A 17,117-nucleotide genomic window follows, 5' to 3' on the forward strand; every position below is an offset into this window, starting at 1 on the left:
TGTTATTTTCATCTCCTTTTTTTATGCCTGGCTGGCTACATATTTCAAGAATGTTTTTCTTTTTACTGTCAAGAAATTCTTCAAGGCTGGGATTTAACTGAACTGAAATTTCTAACATCTCAAAAATGTTCTTCTGAAAAGGCAGAGTACTTTTAAAAGTGGCTCTTTGACCTCTAGTTGTGATAGTAGTACTTAAACACCATAGCAGGGATTCCCCAAATGGCTGTTGAAGTCACAGACCTGAAAGGAATAACATCTATTCAGCAGGGAGAATTCTCATTGGCTTACCAGATGCATGGTCACTGAGAAATCAGTCCTTGCCAAGAGCATTTAAAAATCCCTTTTTCTTTGAGTTTTTATGTCGCCTCCTTGAAAAAAAGGAGGTTAAAATGATCAGTGAAACAAGAGATCCTGCACTGAGACTGAACATCAGTATGCTGTCTGTTAACAACTATCACAGTAAACCATTTAGACCTAGTTCAAAATATATTAATATACAGCAAGAGCAATACTGCCCAATTCACATGAAATGTGAGATATTTTCAGCATAATGTCATATCTTTGTCTAAGCCTTACTTCTAGCAACCATGGATTATCATGTATTTGTAAAGCATTCTGAGATGTTCATCAGTTCCATAAATAACAATCTCTGCACATCACCCAACTGTCTACAGTCATACTTGCCACAATGCTTTCCAAACCTGGGATTGCAAAATTTCTCAAAAGCATTTTTTTCCCTTATTGCCAGTAATCCAGGGACCCTAAGGAGGACTTTTTCTATTACTCAAATGTATCAGTGGCACTTGTCTTGATTCCCTAGAAACTGCCTAGCTATTTTTAAAATATTATCAAAGATATGGAAAATTCATATCTGACCAATCATCCTCAGAGTGTCACAGAAAATATAATAATTATTAGACTAACTTTTCTTGCAGATGCTCATCACATGCCTAAATGGACTTTTACAGCTTCAGACAGAGATAAGGGAGATGTAGAAGAGTGGCTTGGGCTGTAGCACAGCCATTTTGGACGCTAGCAGCCAAAAACAGTCTCTTCTCTCAAGCAGGAGGGTCAGGTATTAAAAAAACAGAATTTGTGTTGACAGTGTATCTTAGCTATAGTATGGTGAAGTAAGAAATAAGAACTTCTCAGAATTTTTCAGTATTGTTCTTCATTTCCTGGTTTTCAGGGGTTTAAATTTACCTATTTTCACAATATACGTACAGAACATAGTTTGTAACAGCATGTTACCCATAACTTTGGGCCTTTTCTTTAAAGCACTGAGGGATTTGCGTTGAACTCAGAAAATGCGGTCTGTATTACTTTTAAGAAAAGAAAGCAAATTCAAGTGTCTTCCCTTCAATAAAAAGTACTCCAAATAGCAATGGCTCACCTTGTTTCCATCATAGCACTAGTGTCTGATTTATAAATCTGAGGAACTTTAAGTATGAAATACTGCATCATAATGTAAAAATACAAACTATGCCTGCTTAAATACTTGTAGACTCAGTGCTACTGAGATGCTGGCAGTCTCAAATTTGAGTGTATTTATCATTAAAAACATTTACAGGTTTATAAGTAAACTATTAACAGTATAGGTCACATACCATTTATTGACACTGAATGAAACACAAAACCATTGAAAATCTGAAGAAGTAAACAGAAATATTAAAGTGGGCATCAGACTTTTCCGGACACTGTCCTGTTCACAGTAAATAAACATGATGAATAGGCCTCTTTCTGATAAGTACAAAGCTCTCGAATAGAAGTTCCCACTGCAAAGATCTACATGAAGATCTTGAAACAGAGCTTGTATCACCTCCGTACCTTTTTGTGGAGTGGCACTTTGTCAGATGTGCTCTTTTAGAAATGCTGTCTTTGATATAATGTTGGCTGAGAGGAGAAAGAGACCACTTGGTAGACACAGGTCATAAAAGAAAAGCAGGTAAAACTAAGCATTCAGTGCTGGTGTTTCCCTGTTGAGCTCATCGAAAATGGACTTTTTATAAACTTCTTTAGTTTAACACCTATTGTTGCGCAAATAAGGAAAACAGTGACACTTATGAAATCATAAGGTCTCCATGCAGTGAGTACTGTGAGCTGCCTAGAAATCTGAGATATCAAAACTGATTAATCTTGTTTGAATAACCCAGCTGTGACCTTACATGATCTCCTTGTTTTTATAGGGCACTGAAGAGTTAGAAGTTCGAATCCTGGTGCAAGCTCGACCAGGCCAAGATATCAGGTCTGTAAACAGCCTGTTTCATACACAGTAAAATAACTGTAAGGAATAGAACAGCCGGTGGTGATTTTTACAGTCATTGTTTAGCCTTAAATACTACTGACATTTTGACAACCTGACTAACGAACATCCTTGAACACTTTTCACCTGAAGTCAGACCAATTGAGGAAAGATGCTTTCAGTCTCATTCTGTTTTTCGTATTATTTTCAGACCTATAGGACATGACATTAAAAGAGGTGAATGTGTGCTGGCTAAAGGAACTCACATGGGTCCATCTGAGATTGGTCTCTTAGCCACTGTTGGAGTAACTGAAGTAGAAGTTAACAAGTTTCCAGTGGTTGCAGTCATGTCAACAGGGAATGAGGTAAGAAAAAACATCAAGGTCTGAATAATTCTTACCTTCAGCAGAAGAGGAATAGTGTTTTGGATAATGACTTTCACCCTATCCCCAAGTAGACTGGCTTTTTGAGCTATTGTAGCTCATGCTGACACAACTCAGCTCGTGCCAACATGAGGTATTTTTGTGAGTGATCAACTCATAATCAGCCTGTTGTGTTTCCTTCCCCACAGGATCATAGGTTCTTGCTCTCTCACAAATCTCACACACTGTATTTGCCAAAATTTTGGTCATGCGTCCAGCCTTGTGCCAGCTACTTTCTTCTTGCCAACCAGAACCTGTGGGGTACTCAGGGCTGTAATTTATACTTCCAGTCGTGAGTGTAACAGCAATTTCTTTTGAGCAGCAGTGCCCTGTAGCTGTTGTGTAAATAGCGGGTAACTCGTCTCTGAAAATTGAGTGATACTGGTAAATGCCCTTCTGCAGTATTGTATCTTAATATTTTCATTATTTGTAGTTCATGATGGAGTTCAGACAATCTCTTCTAGCCAAGGCATCAAAACATAACCATTATCCACTTAAGTTTATTCTCTACCTTATTATCTAACATTAGTGCTGATACATTCTTATTATTCATGTACTGTCAATATTATATTGTCTCAGTATAAGAACAAAGCTGTAGTTTCTGTCTATTTTTCCAATGCGATTTGAATTACATCTTCATTGTAAAGTAGAAGATGAAGTTCAAATTTTCTTTTAATACTTCTAAATCTGGATAACAGCATCACTGAGGTTCCTGTAAAACCATTTAAGTACAAGGAATAATTTGGGCACTTCAAGGTTTGTTTTGATATATAACATTCGAGATTAGAAGATAAGTAACCATAAGGGGATAGCAGGCTTTGCAGACATGGACGGATAGAAACTGCCCAAGCAAAATGGAGAATTAGACTTTATAAGGACATTACATATCTTATTACTTTAAATTCACTAAATCACTTTTTGGACATATTTTATGATTAGGTATCTGTCTGACAACGTCCTATCCAATCTGAAGAAAATTCTTATCCATTTAAAGAAATAATGTTCCAAGGAGATTGACTAATAGTATTCCTGGTTTTATAGCTACTGAATCCTGAAGATGATCTTTTGCCAGGAAAGATTCGAGACAGTAACCGCTCAACTCTCCTAGCTACAATCCAAGAACATGGCTATCCAACAATCAACTTGGGAATTGTGGGAGATAAGTAAGTACAATGTGTTAGTAAGGATGTAATTTCATATTCATGCCATTTACTTGACAGCATCTGTGAAGAAAAAATATACCAGAGAAACTGTCACTCATTTTAAATATCAGTGCATATCTTGGAGGAGGCATTTTACCCTTTTCATTAAGTAATAATATTAAGAATAATAATTTGATAAAATTTTTGTTGAATGTCATTTGTCTTATTTTGCCTTCTGTTTGTTGAAATATCTATTACAGCTGCAAATTGAATTTATTGCTGCAAGCACTGTATTTAGTACATATGAAAACCCACATCTGTGGAGACATTTCTAAAGGAACTATACTTTTTTTCTGACCCAGTGAAGGGAGAAGGAAAATTCCTCTCAATGTTTATTTTCCAGGCCAAAATTAATGTAAAGATTTTTTTTTTGTCAAAGACAAGTTTCTAGTTTATTCCTGAACATTTCCAGGCGTATGTCAAAGTATTTGAAGAGTTGCTTTTCTTTTTCCCCTTCTACTGGTCTCTTTGTTTTGATTGCCATAGAGAGTACCCTGTGATGAGCTTTTCTGTTCATCTGACAGTGATTGCACCTTGTTTCTCACTGGTAGTAAAGTCATATCTCCTGTTGACAATTGTAGAGTAAGTGATTGAAGTGTTCAGTCTTCTGTTCTTTCCAAGACTGTGCAGTTACTGTCATCCATGGCTTGAGTGTCTCTCCATAACCTATTTCCTCAATTTGTTGATCCTCAAAGGCTTTGAACTGGCTTTCTTGTTTCTCATTTGTGCTATCACACCCAAACCAGCAGAGCTGGGAGTTGCTCAAGTTCATCTCCACTTGCAGAAATAGGGTATTCCTTGTGTATGGTTAAAAGTAAGGCCAGATCAGAAAAAAAATATTGAATGTCAGCACCCACATCTCACCTTGACAGATGACATAATTCCCAAGCAGGGAGACAAAGTTACTGCTAGGGAACAGCTTTTTTCAAAACCAATCTTTCCTAATGCACATCATTAGCTTAACAGGAAGTACAGCAGGCTGAGGGAGGTCATCCTGCTCCTGTACTCTGTGCTAATGAGACCACATCTGGACACAATACCCCAGATATATATACAGCAGGCTGAGGGAGGTCATCCTGCTCCTGTACTCTGTGCTAATGAGACCTCATCTGGGGTATTGTGTCCAGATGTGGAATACAGGAGGGACACAGACCTGTTAGAATGCATCCAGAGGAAAGCCACAGAATCAGATCCAAGGGATGGAACACCTCTCCTAGAAGGGAAGGTTGAGAAAGCTGGGGCTGTTCAGCCTGGAGAAGAGAAGGCTCCAAGGAGAGCTGATAGAGAGGTCTTTCAGTATCTAAACCAAATTTGCTGGAAAGTCAATACCATCAGATGAGACATCTAACTTAGGATCATCACGCAAAACTGCATCCTTTTTCTTAGTCACCTTCAAGAAGTTTTTCAATAACTTCCTAGCTCATGGAGCTGGAGATTCATGGGCAGAGAATCTGTGTGAACATATTACTGAGAGCTTTCAAAATTAAGTATAAACTGTTCTAGTGATATAAGAGCCAAGTATGTTTTTTTTTACTTTCCTAGAATTTTCTACATACATGTTGTAACCCCTTTTACATGTCCTGGTAGCTGAGAAGGTAGACGTGAGCCAGCAGTGTACACTTGCAGCCCAAAATGCCAACTATATCCTGGGCTGCACTAAAAAAGGGTGGCCAGCAGGGAGAGGGAGGAGGCCCCATCTGGAGTACTGTGTCCAGGCCTTCCAGAGTTTGAAGGGAGCATATAAACAGGAGGGGGAACAACATGGGTTTACATGGGCTGATAGTAATAGGACAAAGGGGAATTATATTTAATTAAGATGGAAGATTTAGGTTAGATGTTAAGAGCAAGTTCTTCACTTGGAGGTGGTTATGTACAGGAACATGTTGCCCAGAGAGATTGTAGATGCCCCATCCCTGAAGACGTTCAAGGCAAGGCTGGATGTGGCTCTGGGCAGCCTGCTGTAGTGGTTGGTGACCCTGCACATGGCAAAGGGTTTGAAACTAGATGATCTTTGAGGTCCTTTTCAACCCAGGCCATTCTATGAAAGGTAATAAGAGATTATTTTTAAGCTTTCAGTTTCGTGCTTCGGGGGTTATTTCTGCAGAGGTAGTTACTTTTAGTTCAGAGAATAGAAGCAGTGAGCCTCCAATTCTAGATTGATTTTGTAATATGTAGTAAGTTTTGAAAGAAGAATTTGTTACTGTTGACTTAGTGAAGAGTCCTCACCACCTGGTATAAGGACCTTACAAGTCTTTTGCCTTTCTTTCTCACACCAACATACCCAGATCATATATTTACATCAAAATGAATCTGCAGTTAAATGGAAAATCTGATTACATGAGTAAATCTGATAACCAGTATAATGTTATCTCATTAGATAGTGAAGTTACTGAGAGAGTGTTGTCCATGTGGATATATCATTCTGACTAACACAACTGCTTTGATGGTGTACCTTAGCACATGAACAAATGCAAGAGACTTGCCAAAGAGATCTTGTGAAGGAAACAATTTTGATTTTTTGGTAAGCATGTCTGTGGAAAAGATGAACAAGCCTTTAGCATCTGTTTAATGGTTTACTGGAGTTAAACCATAGATTATATGTGTTTGTATGTGCTCATGTATATGTGCAGTTTATTTTGTATATATTTACATATGTAAATAGAGAGTGAAAAAGAGGAAGACTCTATGCATGCTATACCTACAGAACGGATGTAGTAAAACACTACAAACTATGCTTTCCAGAAGGAAAAATTAAAAACTTGTAATACCTTCTTCAAAGACCTCACTGTTATGTATTTCCCCCTTTCTCATATTTCCTTGTTGGGGCTTATCTTTTTAGCTCCTTTCTACTTCTTTTTGCTTATACATTTTACATTGAGAAAATTTTTACATTTTACAGGGAGCAGCACTTTCTGTACATCATAAGCACTGACTGAAGCTTGAGAGAACTGTGAATAGGAAGCATAGTTGAGTATTATTGTTGCCATAATGGGTCAATTTTCTAACAAGGTTGTAAATTCTGTCAGTCACATGTAAGAAGTCAGTACTTAAGCATGAGAATTGTTTTAGGGTAGTATTTGCAAAGATAAAGTTAGAGGTAAGTATTCCTATATGTCATTTCAGCATATGAATCGCTCAGAGGTATTTATTTAAGAAAACAGCACATCCAGCTGATGTGTGAACACAGTGACAGCTGCTTCAAAACCCAAGAACGTGATACACATAAACACACTCCAGCAGGGAATGTGAAAAGATGGAGGAGTATGGAACCTCCACAGGTGGCTGCAGAGTAGGTTAGGTTCAATTTAAAAATGTCTTTGCATCTTAATTGTTTGTTGTTATGTTTCAAACTGGCCACTCAGTCTCACTTCCATATTTGTATTTTCAACTGAAACCAGTTTGTTTGAACTGTTAACCATTTTAACAGTTTCTGAGATGGTCATTGTTTCCATTCTCATAAATTGTATATAGGACTGGATATTTAAAATGAAAAACACTAGTCCAAAATACATAGATGAAGTCTGTAGTTAAAACCCTAAATGCAAGCAGTAGGAGAAAAGAACAAACCTGGAAAAGAGGTTTATATGTAACATAGCTAATGCTATGTTATATAGCTGAAGCTGTCTAAAAGCCATTTTCTCTGTCTGTGGTCTCACCACATGAAGATCAAGCAGTCTGAAGAACATATATCTCTGAGGTTAAAATGGAAGATATTCCCACAGAACTACTCTAAACACAAAAAATACATGTAAAGTCAAAGAAGGGAGAACCCTTCTGATGTTGTTTTTACTGGTATGCCTTGCATCTTTGTCTGAATCACAGAATAACTTGCTAAAAATTAGAGAAGTTACTGATCAGCTAACCAGTTAAGACCGACGCTCCAATGTACTTTTGTCTGTTGTCTCATGTAGCAAGACCAGGTTAAAAAAAAGGCTTCTAATTCCATTTCCTTTGCTTATAGTCTCTGAAATTATTTGGTTCTTTTGAAACCGTTGATAAAAACAAGAGGAGTTCTCAGTTCTGAGCTGTAGAGCTTTACTAACCCAAAGATCAGCATGTTTTTGTGTCTGCTGCTTTCATTCGTGGTCTTTGTGTCCACTGTTTATTTAAAACTATGATGTTTAGCCCCAGCAAAACCTGCTATAGAGTGGGCCACTAGTTTAGAAAGCCATCTTCCATTTTGACAGCTTTCTTTCAATGTGAGACTCATTTTACTAAATGTGCCAAATAATTTTGATGACATTTGTAATGAATTCAGTTTCCTTGCATGTTTTTACCTTTGTTTGAGTTCATTTTTCCCTTATCTGCATTCTCTTCTGTCTTTGAATTTGCTTATCATCTTTCCTCAGAGACACATTAATAACACTGGCTGCTTCCAGCCACATTTTGCTTTATGAGCTTGTGATTGCACAATGGAGATAGGAAGAAACTCTTCTTTTTTCGGGAGAGAAATTTAGGAAAATTGTTAATTTGTCTGCTCAGTTGGTTTAGAAACTGATCAGAACAATTACAAAATCAGCAGTGTTTTTTCTTTGTTGTGTGATAAATTGGCACATGAGAGTTCGTCTGCTGATGTTTTTTTCATTTATATACCTCTCTTTTGTGATATATTGGTTGACACAGAGCTTCTCAGTGACAGGTGAACTCTTAAAAGTCACCGTTCTTGTTCTGATATTACTATGTGATAGTCCAAAATATAGTCTGAAAGACTGTCTTCATGTTTTGGAAGGGAACCTAAGACCTGACATATTCAAGAATATAGTCTGCTTGCGTCTGCTCAGATTTTGTATCTGTCTTTTGGAGTTGTGTGGGTTGCATGTAATTACCAGCATTATAATTCAGATGAAACATCTGGAGTAGGGGGAGAAGAAACTGCTCTAAAATTGTGCATGCAATATTGGCATGTCATATATCATTAAATGAATTAGAATATGAGTTGTAGGCAGAATTAATTCAGGCATGGTATCCTAGCCTCTTCTCTGCACCAGTTTAATGTCCATCTTGGGTACAGTCAAATACACTATGAACCAAAATATAAATATTAATGTATTATAATTCTTAATTTGATTTTACAAAGAACTGCAAGGAAAGGTCTGCTAGAGGTAATAAAGCAAGTCAAGTATTGTAGGTTTGTTTGTTGTTTTTTTTTTTTTGCTGAACTGACTTGAGTTCTACATGTGCTCAAATGATGGTGTTATGAAGTGTGGTCATAGCCTAATGAATCTATGGATGCTGACTAGTGGTTTGAAGGTATTTCAGAGAGCGAGGTCCACTCTCTCATCTGTCAAAAGACTATTCTCTTTTTCAAGCATAAACACTTAATATCTGTCACAAATCTCAATAGTCAGTAAGGCAAACCTCAGATGCTTTGTCACATGTAACAGGTAATCTCATCTAATTCACATCTTGAAACCTGGAAGCACAAAGAAGCATCTGAGCCAAACCATAAATGAAGAAAGAACTTCATAAAGTGGGCACTGTCAGCCCAGAGAATCTTCCTTACTGGTCGGAAACCACATAGTGGGATGCAAAGTAGAGTTTGCACTGTAGAGGTGACGAGGGCCAGGCTAATGCAAAACTGTGTGTCATTCTTCTAATTGTCCTGGGCTTCTTTCTGTATTAGCTTTTCTAGAGTCAAAAGCCAATAGCAGAACATGACACTGACAGCAAATAGATAAATAGGTCAAAATACAGTGGAAGTCTTATATTTGAAATTGAAAGAGCTTGGAACTGTATTTGTTGGAGAAAAATAAAACGAGTTGTAATTCACTGTGTCACTTGGGCACATCAAATGTGTCAGCTGACCTTCTTGTAGAAGAAGATCACTGTGAGAACCTGAGTATTATTAAGATTTCACAGCTTGCCAGAAAAATTTCTTGACGTTCAAAACTGCTTTCCATAATGATGATCAAAGCAAAAGCTGGGATTGCCTATGAAAGTCTTTTGTATGTCACTTCTTGAGACACAGTGACCCTATACCAAGAATGAAGGACTGGCTTTGTTCTCTGACAGTGAATGGATGAACAAATGTGGGACTAAAGCCATTTCAGAAAATGGCTATTGTAGGAAATCTGTCAGAAGGAGACTGACATCTAAACTTATAACCTGAATGCTCATAATATTTTTCCATGACTGACAAACAACTTTAATAAGCATCTGATCTGTCAGAACCTTTCTGTGATGACCTGTGAGAAGAAACTGGGCAGGGTCTTACAAAGGTGATAAAGAGAATTTCAGATTCCACGTTAATAATGTCAGTCTTTATCCTTGACAGTATAACATAATACAGTCATACTGGCCCAGTCTTGTCCTTACATCCGTCCGTCAGACAGGATCTTTGTGTGCACAGAAGTTATTTTTGAAATGATAGACTGCAGCTGCTATGTGCCAGATCAGCTGAGCCCAGGATAGGGTCTGGGGAAAGTTGTTAAGTCTCCAATCTGATAAAAAGAAAGGGCTCAGGAGCTGCACAGTGACTGTTCATCATTGAGTCCACTTCAACCCTGAACATTTTATTTTCATTTTTTAAATACTGACATACATAAATTGTCACGTCTTCTTTTTTTTTTTTTTTTTTGTTGGGTTTTTCTTTCTTTTTTTTTTTACATTTTACATGTAATTGTCTAATATTTTGAGACAATTAGAGAAATAACAAAGTCCTTTACTGAATAAAAAAGTACTTGTCTGTTATCCATGGAGTATAGAACATGTATTTCAGGTATCTAAAAATGATTTCTTCCCAGTGAAACTGACCTGGAAGAGGTATATGTAAAAGGAAATGCTGACTCCATAAGCATAGAAATTCATAGCAAAACAGTAATTGTTTTAAATGTAGTCCTAACTGTATTTTTTAAAAGTTCTGTAAGTTTTTCAGTTTGGGATACTTTTTTTTCTAATTCTGCATGAGTAGAGTAGCTGGGTATGGAGCTTCTCATTAATGAAGTGGCATCCCTACTGACCATGAAAATGTAAAAATAGAATAAATACAGCCCTTTGTCCCTTGTAGTCAAGAAAGTGACATTTAATATGCCCTGAGGCCATTTTCCGGAATAGGAAGCCAGAAAGCTCTCTGCATTGTAATTTAATATATCAGGAAGTGCTATAGAGTCTATTTGCCCCAAATTTTCTTTACCCTATTTTCCATTTTAAGTAGGTATGAGTAAAATATTCTCCCATTATCTATGGTCCTTCCTAAATGTCAGCCTCTTTAATGCTTCATTTTTATTTTTTGTTCCCCTGGAAGTCAAGAGTAAAGAAGTTTCTCCATAGCTTCTGCAAGGAAAGATAAACTACAGTGTTGGCATACCCAGCTGACTGAAACTTTTCCATATCTTTACTCTTCATCCTCGCGAGAAGCCTGTCCAAACTATCACAGAACTGTGTTCCCTTATAACCCTTTGTGTTGGCTGGTCTCACGGGGATGAAGCATTTCCCAAGATTGTTTTGAGTATTCAGAGCTACCAAGGGGGACACAGCTGGGCAGAGAGCATTACTTTCACCCCAGGAGCCTCACACCTTCCCAGGCTCTTTATTATACCCCTTCTGCTTCCTTTACCCTCAGGAAGCCAGATGTTTTTAAAGAAGAAGGGACACAGAGCTTCCAGAACACTGCGGAGACAGGCCTACCAGATTGGTGAGCACCATTTTTAAAACACTTGGGATGTGGAGGCACATGCATGCTCACAGGCAGGCTCAACTAGGTGTCTGTCAGTGCAGAGCTTTGAGCACGGATTTTACCAATGGTTGCCATAGAGGAGCAAGTGGTATTTTATTCCGTCCGTTAAATGCTTATGCACCAGTGCGTCCATGACTCCACAATGCTGATAGAATTAAATTTCTGATAATAGCAAGAATGTTTACATTACTCATCAGTAGAAGGAGATACCTTTATCCTTCAAACAGAGCAAACTAGGAATAAAACTGCTTGCACGTATAGTGGAGTACATCTCTGGAGAAGACACTGTTATGACTCTTCATTACTTATTTTTCTGCATGCTTATTTTTCCATTACCATGCTGATCAACTCTAGAACAGTCTAACTGGAATGTCTGAGAAATTTTTAAGCAGTTCACTGTACTTGCTTTTCCAGAGTACAAGTACAGTAATAAACTAGGTCTTATTAAGGGGCTGGCTTAATAATACCCACTAATTTACAGCATTTTATCTCCTGTCATTGATAAGCCAAAGGGAGAGTAAACCATCTGCAATTTTCTCCATTAACAATAAAATAGTTTCTATGGCTTGATTCACGTAGGAATTAAAAATTAAAAGCCTATTGAAGGCTAATAACTGAAAATTTTGGGCATGAGAGGATTCTCACTGAGGTTAATTATCCTGTTTTTATAAGAAAAGTGCGCAGGATTAAATTATATCTTAGCATTTACTTTACATACTGTAAAAACAAGTTTCCGTACTCATTACTGAATCAATCTGTCATAGACTTAGTGGTTGGTTGTGCTGAAACCATACTGTCATAGGTCTAGAGCTTCCTCATTAAACTGACTATAGAGAACAGCTCACTAGCATCTTTTGCTGTATTCTGCATTTCCCAAAAACTTAACTGCAATTAGCTTACAAGCACCTGTAGCTTTAAAACAATTTAATGTGTAGAACATGTCTGCCTTTATCAGAAGTGGTCCAAATACCAAGAAAAAAAGAGCCCATAGAGTAAAGCCCTGCTACTTGTAGCAGGAGTAATGAAAAAATGCTCCTGCTTCTGAAGCAGGAGAAAACACTGAGGGCATTCACTTACAAGAAAAACATCTCTGTGCTTGAAAGAATATAGCCAAGTGTTACTGATAGAAATGAAGCTGTAGTTTCTTCTGTTGATTAACAGCTGTCAAACAAGATGTCTTTCTTCTGTTCCTTCTTCCCACTTAGTTCTAATAAGCTGTATTTTACTCATCTTTTAGAATTTGTATGTTTTAGTGTACAAAAATAACTGTCATACTTCATATGGCATTTCTTAAAAAAAAGTACTTGTTTTAAGACACAGCTGACAACAAGGAAAACTTTTAGAAGGCCCTTTTATATTGTCCCCGGCCTGTGGATTCTGGGTCATTTTTCTCTTAAAGACAGACATTTTTCCACATGACTAAGTTATGATTCTGTAAAAGGCAGAGTTTTCATAGAAAACCTTTATTTTGAGGCACTGCCCTTAAGGACTGCATTGCAACCTATAGAAATAGAGTCATGCCTACTGTAGTTCAAGGGCAATTACACTAATTTACAGTGAGAATGAATTTAGCTCTTGTACTCTTACTTAAAATTGAATAAGGTAAGAAGTTCCATGATAACTATGCCACGACACCATGTGTCATACGTCCGCATAAGTCAACTCACATATTTCATGACTGCTCTGAGAGAGAAGTAATAGCAAAACCTTATTTACTCTTCAGATTCACCTGAGAATATCTACAGTCATATCTACTGATGAGCAATGTCTTTGGCATTGATTACTGTATTGTGTGGTGTAATCTCCAGTCACATTATTTCTACCTGACTACAATTGCTGAATATTTTCCACTGCAAAAGTAAGAACTTGTCAGTGAATCCATATAGGCTAAGAAAGAAGATAAAATAGAAGTTATTATCTTTAGTATGGAAATTCCATTCAACTTCCCAGAAAAACTAGTGAATTTCTGGTAAGTATTGGAATTGAATCTGTAAGGTCATTATCCTCAGCTATTAAAATAGCCGGGGATAATTCATCGATTAATAGAAGCCAGAAGTTCTCAGACTCTTTCTTAACAGTCTAGTCTGGACTTGGAGTGAATACTGGTACTGCTATGAACACCTAAGCATCATGCTTTTGTCTTCTGACACTGGGGAAATGGATATCCAGAACCAGTTGCCCTAAAAAATGGAATCCTTTAACATTTCAGTTTACTCCAAGACAGCATTCTAACAGCAGCAGCAGCAAAGTGCTCACTGGTTAGGTCGGCAGCACCTGAAGACCAGCACTTACTGACAAAAATTTGTTCCTTTTCATTCAGTCTCAATGAAAAATATCACCGTAGTTCACGAGAGTTCACAGATGAATACACATGAGCAGCAGATGAATGTGACACAGATCCAGCCATCAGTGATTGTAATGCTTTCATGTACAAATGTGCTCCAGAGCACATAAGCACCTGGCTCCTACAGTATGGGACATTTTCCTGTTACATCCCCGTTCCAAGTTCTAACATCTCTAGTCTTTTGTCATTCTGTCATATATATGACTGGGAGCCTTCTGAAACAGTCCACAAAAGCAATGGAGTAAATGTTGTCAAACAGATGCATTAAGGCATTAGATAGATCTTACAGTTAACTTCATTAAAATAGTTGAACTCTTCTAATCAAAGTCTTTTTGAGTTCATAAATGTAAACATGAAAAAGATAATTCTGGGAAATAGTGTTCTTATTTACAGCAGCATCAATTAGAGGAACAGTAAAAAGTAAAAAAGGGTTCTTATATGTTGCTGTCAGATAGTAAAACTTTCACAGTCAATGTTAAACAAGCCAAACACTATGGTAATGACTCCAGCTTTCCTAACAACCTGGCCTATATTCTTAGGAAGAACACTTCGTATCTTTCCAAAGGGTTCCAGAGAAATACCACAGAAGGGAGAAGGAAGAAATGTTATGAGAATATGATGGAATAAAGTAGAAAATTTCGAAACAAATACAGTTCAAGAACAGTTCCCATATGTTCTTACATACATCATCTAAGATAGATCAGCTTCTACTTTGGAAAGCCATACTAGTCAAAACACAAAATTCCTGTGACATTCAAAATATACTCTACAGAAGTTGGCTTTAGCTGGCTAAACCTAATATGATATGTATTCGCTGTTCTGCATCCTGCAAATTACTGGTATGCAAAATATTCTCAGCCATGAGGTGAGAAGTGGGTAACAGATTCTGTCTTTATGCCCAGCTGCATCCATCTGTTCATTTTGAAATCTGTCACCTCAAGAGAATGAGCACAAGAAGAAAAATGAGTTAATCATAAAGGATCACATCTATATCCTGTGTTTCCTCAAACAGAAATTACACTGAGCTTGATGAGATCTCTGAGTACAACAAGTACTCTTGGCTTTTTGTTGTTTTGGAGGTGTTTTTCCTTTTTTTTTCTGATATGGAAGCAGAAACTTTATGGGGATCTCTGCACACAAGAATTTCTAGCAGATCTTGTATCATTGTTAAATAATTTTGTCTTCTGAGAGATCTGTTTAACAGAAGAGAGACCTCAAGAGATGCAAAACTAACACAAGCCACTATTTCATACGGACATGACCTAAATATGCTAAACTCTGGTACTTCCAGATGGCACATGGACTTTTGAAGTTTGTGGTCAACTGCTGTAGAGAAGCAGCCGATCTGCTTTGGTCTTCAGCATGACTGGTGTAGCACTTCTGCTTTCACTGTGTGTGCAGAAATCTCCAGATCATCTGCATCTGTGAGGAGTCATGTTTAAAGGTGTTTATTTCAGCACATAATCAAAATGTATGAGATACTTTCAAATGAAGTAAAACAGTATGAAAGAAAAAAAAAAAAGCTCTGCCTTAGTAATCACAATAAACACTTCTGCATGCATCATGGTGCATAATGGTGCATCCATATCTTTTTGCATGTCCACTCAATGTATTTAGAAAGCACCATGTTTTAAGGTGGTAACTGTGATAGTTTGCATGCACGGATTTAGCAAAGTAGACTTTTCCAAAAGGATTTATAAAAGTCTGGGTTGATGCACATAAGAGTATGACTATCAAAAGTATTTCTATTAATCATCCAACAGCAATAGCTGTCTGTGGCAAAGTACAAGTACTGGAAATGACTGTTAGATTATAAGGTTGTTTTGAAAGAATGAGATTACCGTGGCAAGAACTTGTGGAAATGATCCTGCAAATCAGCAGCAAACTATAGCCACTGTCACAGTAGCTTGATTAGTCCTAACTAAATGCCATGGTTCAGTTTTGCAGGGTTCGTACATTTACAGCAGGGTGGTAGGTGATGCAGCTCACAATTTCTTGTTAATTTGTTTTCTAAATTAAATGATAAAACTGAACAGTTTAATTGCACTTATCTCAAACTGCTGTTGTTAAGGGTTGTACCACAAGAAGAGGTTGACAGATTGATAATTAATGACAGTAAAGTACAACAACGGGATCAACAGAAATGAGTTAACAGCATTGATTTTATTTGAAAGAGAAACAGAAATGAATTAACAGCACTGATTTTATATGAAGGAGAAAATTATACTGTAATTTAGGGTACTTCAGAATGGCACTTAAAACAGAATTCTTTGGTCCTGACTGTACTGTAGTTATTTTCTGATAGAAAGGAAGGAAATCTTGTATGTGGTTGATATCTTTTTTAATGAGGCTTGTATCATTGTCTTGTACAAGCTCTTAAGCTCTCATGTATCTTTTCAGTTCAGTGACAGCTCAGTAACCAAGTGCTGTGTTAACAGTTTTCCACAAACCAGCTCTGATAATCAGAATTTGTCATGAACATGGAAGGTGTTTCTATTCTGGTACACTACTAGCCTCCAGAAGCTCTCTTCAAATTAATTAAAACAAATGGCATGTCAACTGTAATGTCATGTATATACTTACCAGATTCTACACATGCTATTGCCACTATAACAGATACCCTCCAAGTAATTTCCAGATTGTACTATTCATTCTGTTAAATAAAACTGAATAAAAAGAGCAGGAAATTGGGGTGATAAAAGATCTGTTTATCAACTAACACAATCAGTGGAGAGTATTATGATATACTTAATAATACAAGGGCTCTTTCTGTACATCTTTGTCTTCAGCTTCAAAAATTTGTGTATGAGGGCTGCTGTGAAAGTAATGCCTTCTATTTTATGATGTTGACCCACTATGTCAGAGGCATATTTTGGTCGTATGGCAGTAGAGGTTGAAACTTCCCACCGATATTCTGTTACATTTTGTTGCTGTGAAACAGATGGCAGCAGAGGGGCAGTCTGACCAAATGGTGTCTGACAAGGAAGTGTGTGGATGAGGCAAAGATGTTGCATTGAATTCCTTCATTCTGAAAAAATATGGCACCCATTGACATTCACTGATTCTTGCTGAACATTTTATGGAGACGAAACAGTAGATGTAAGCACAGTTAGACAAGCTGCATTCTGGATGGCCATGCCAATTTTTATGAGAGCAGCACACAGGCTCTTGTTCATTGCTGGCAAATGTGCATAGCTAATGGTGGTCACTCTGTTGAAAAGTAGTATTTTGT

General features: G+C 37.3%; 1 protein-coding gene across 9 annotated transcripts in view; it reads left to right on the forward strand.

Moving 5' to 3' along the window:
* The window catches only part of GPHN (gephyrin), a 254,833-nt gene that overhangs the window by 226,683 nt on the left and 11,033 nt on the right, over positions 1 to 17,117 (forward strand). For 6 of the 9 annotated variants that reach the window (XM_065754106.1, XM_065754055.1, XM_065754064.1 and 3 more), the window contains 3 exons: positions 2,187 to 2,245; positions 2,454 to 2,607; positions 3,706 to 3,827. In XM_065754106.1, the coding sequence (XP_065610178.1) occupies positions 2,187 to 2,245; positions 2,454 to 2,607; positions 3,706 to 3,827 (335 nt within the window). Of the gene's footprint in view, positions 1 to 2,186; positions 2,246 to 2,453; positions 2,608 to 3,705; positions 3,828 to 11,427; positions 11,500 to 17,117 lie in introns of all 9 variants that reach the window. The other 3 variants (XM_065754037.1, XM_065754047.1, XM_065754089.1) reach the window with 1 other exon arrangement.

Source organism: Cyrtonyx montezumae, unplaced genomic scaffold (genome assembly GCF_038088225.1).
Source record: "Cyrtonyx montezumae isolate F1298 unplaced genomic scaffold, pur_monq_1.0 scaffold_10, whole genome shotgun sequence".
In the NCBI taxonomy this organism is placed as follows: domain Eukaryota; kingdom Metazoa; phylum Chordata; class Aves; order Galliformes; family Odontophoridae; genus Cyrtonyx; species Cyrtonyx montezumae.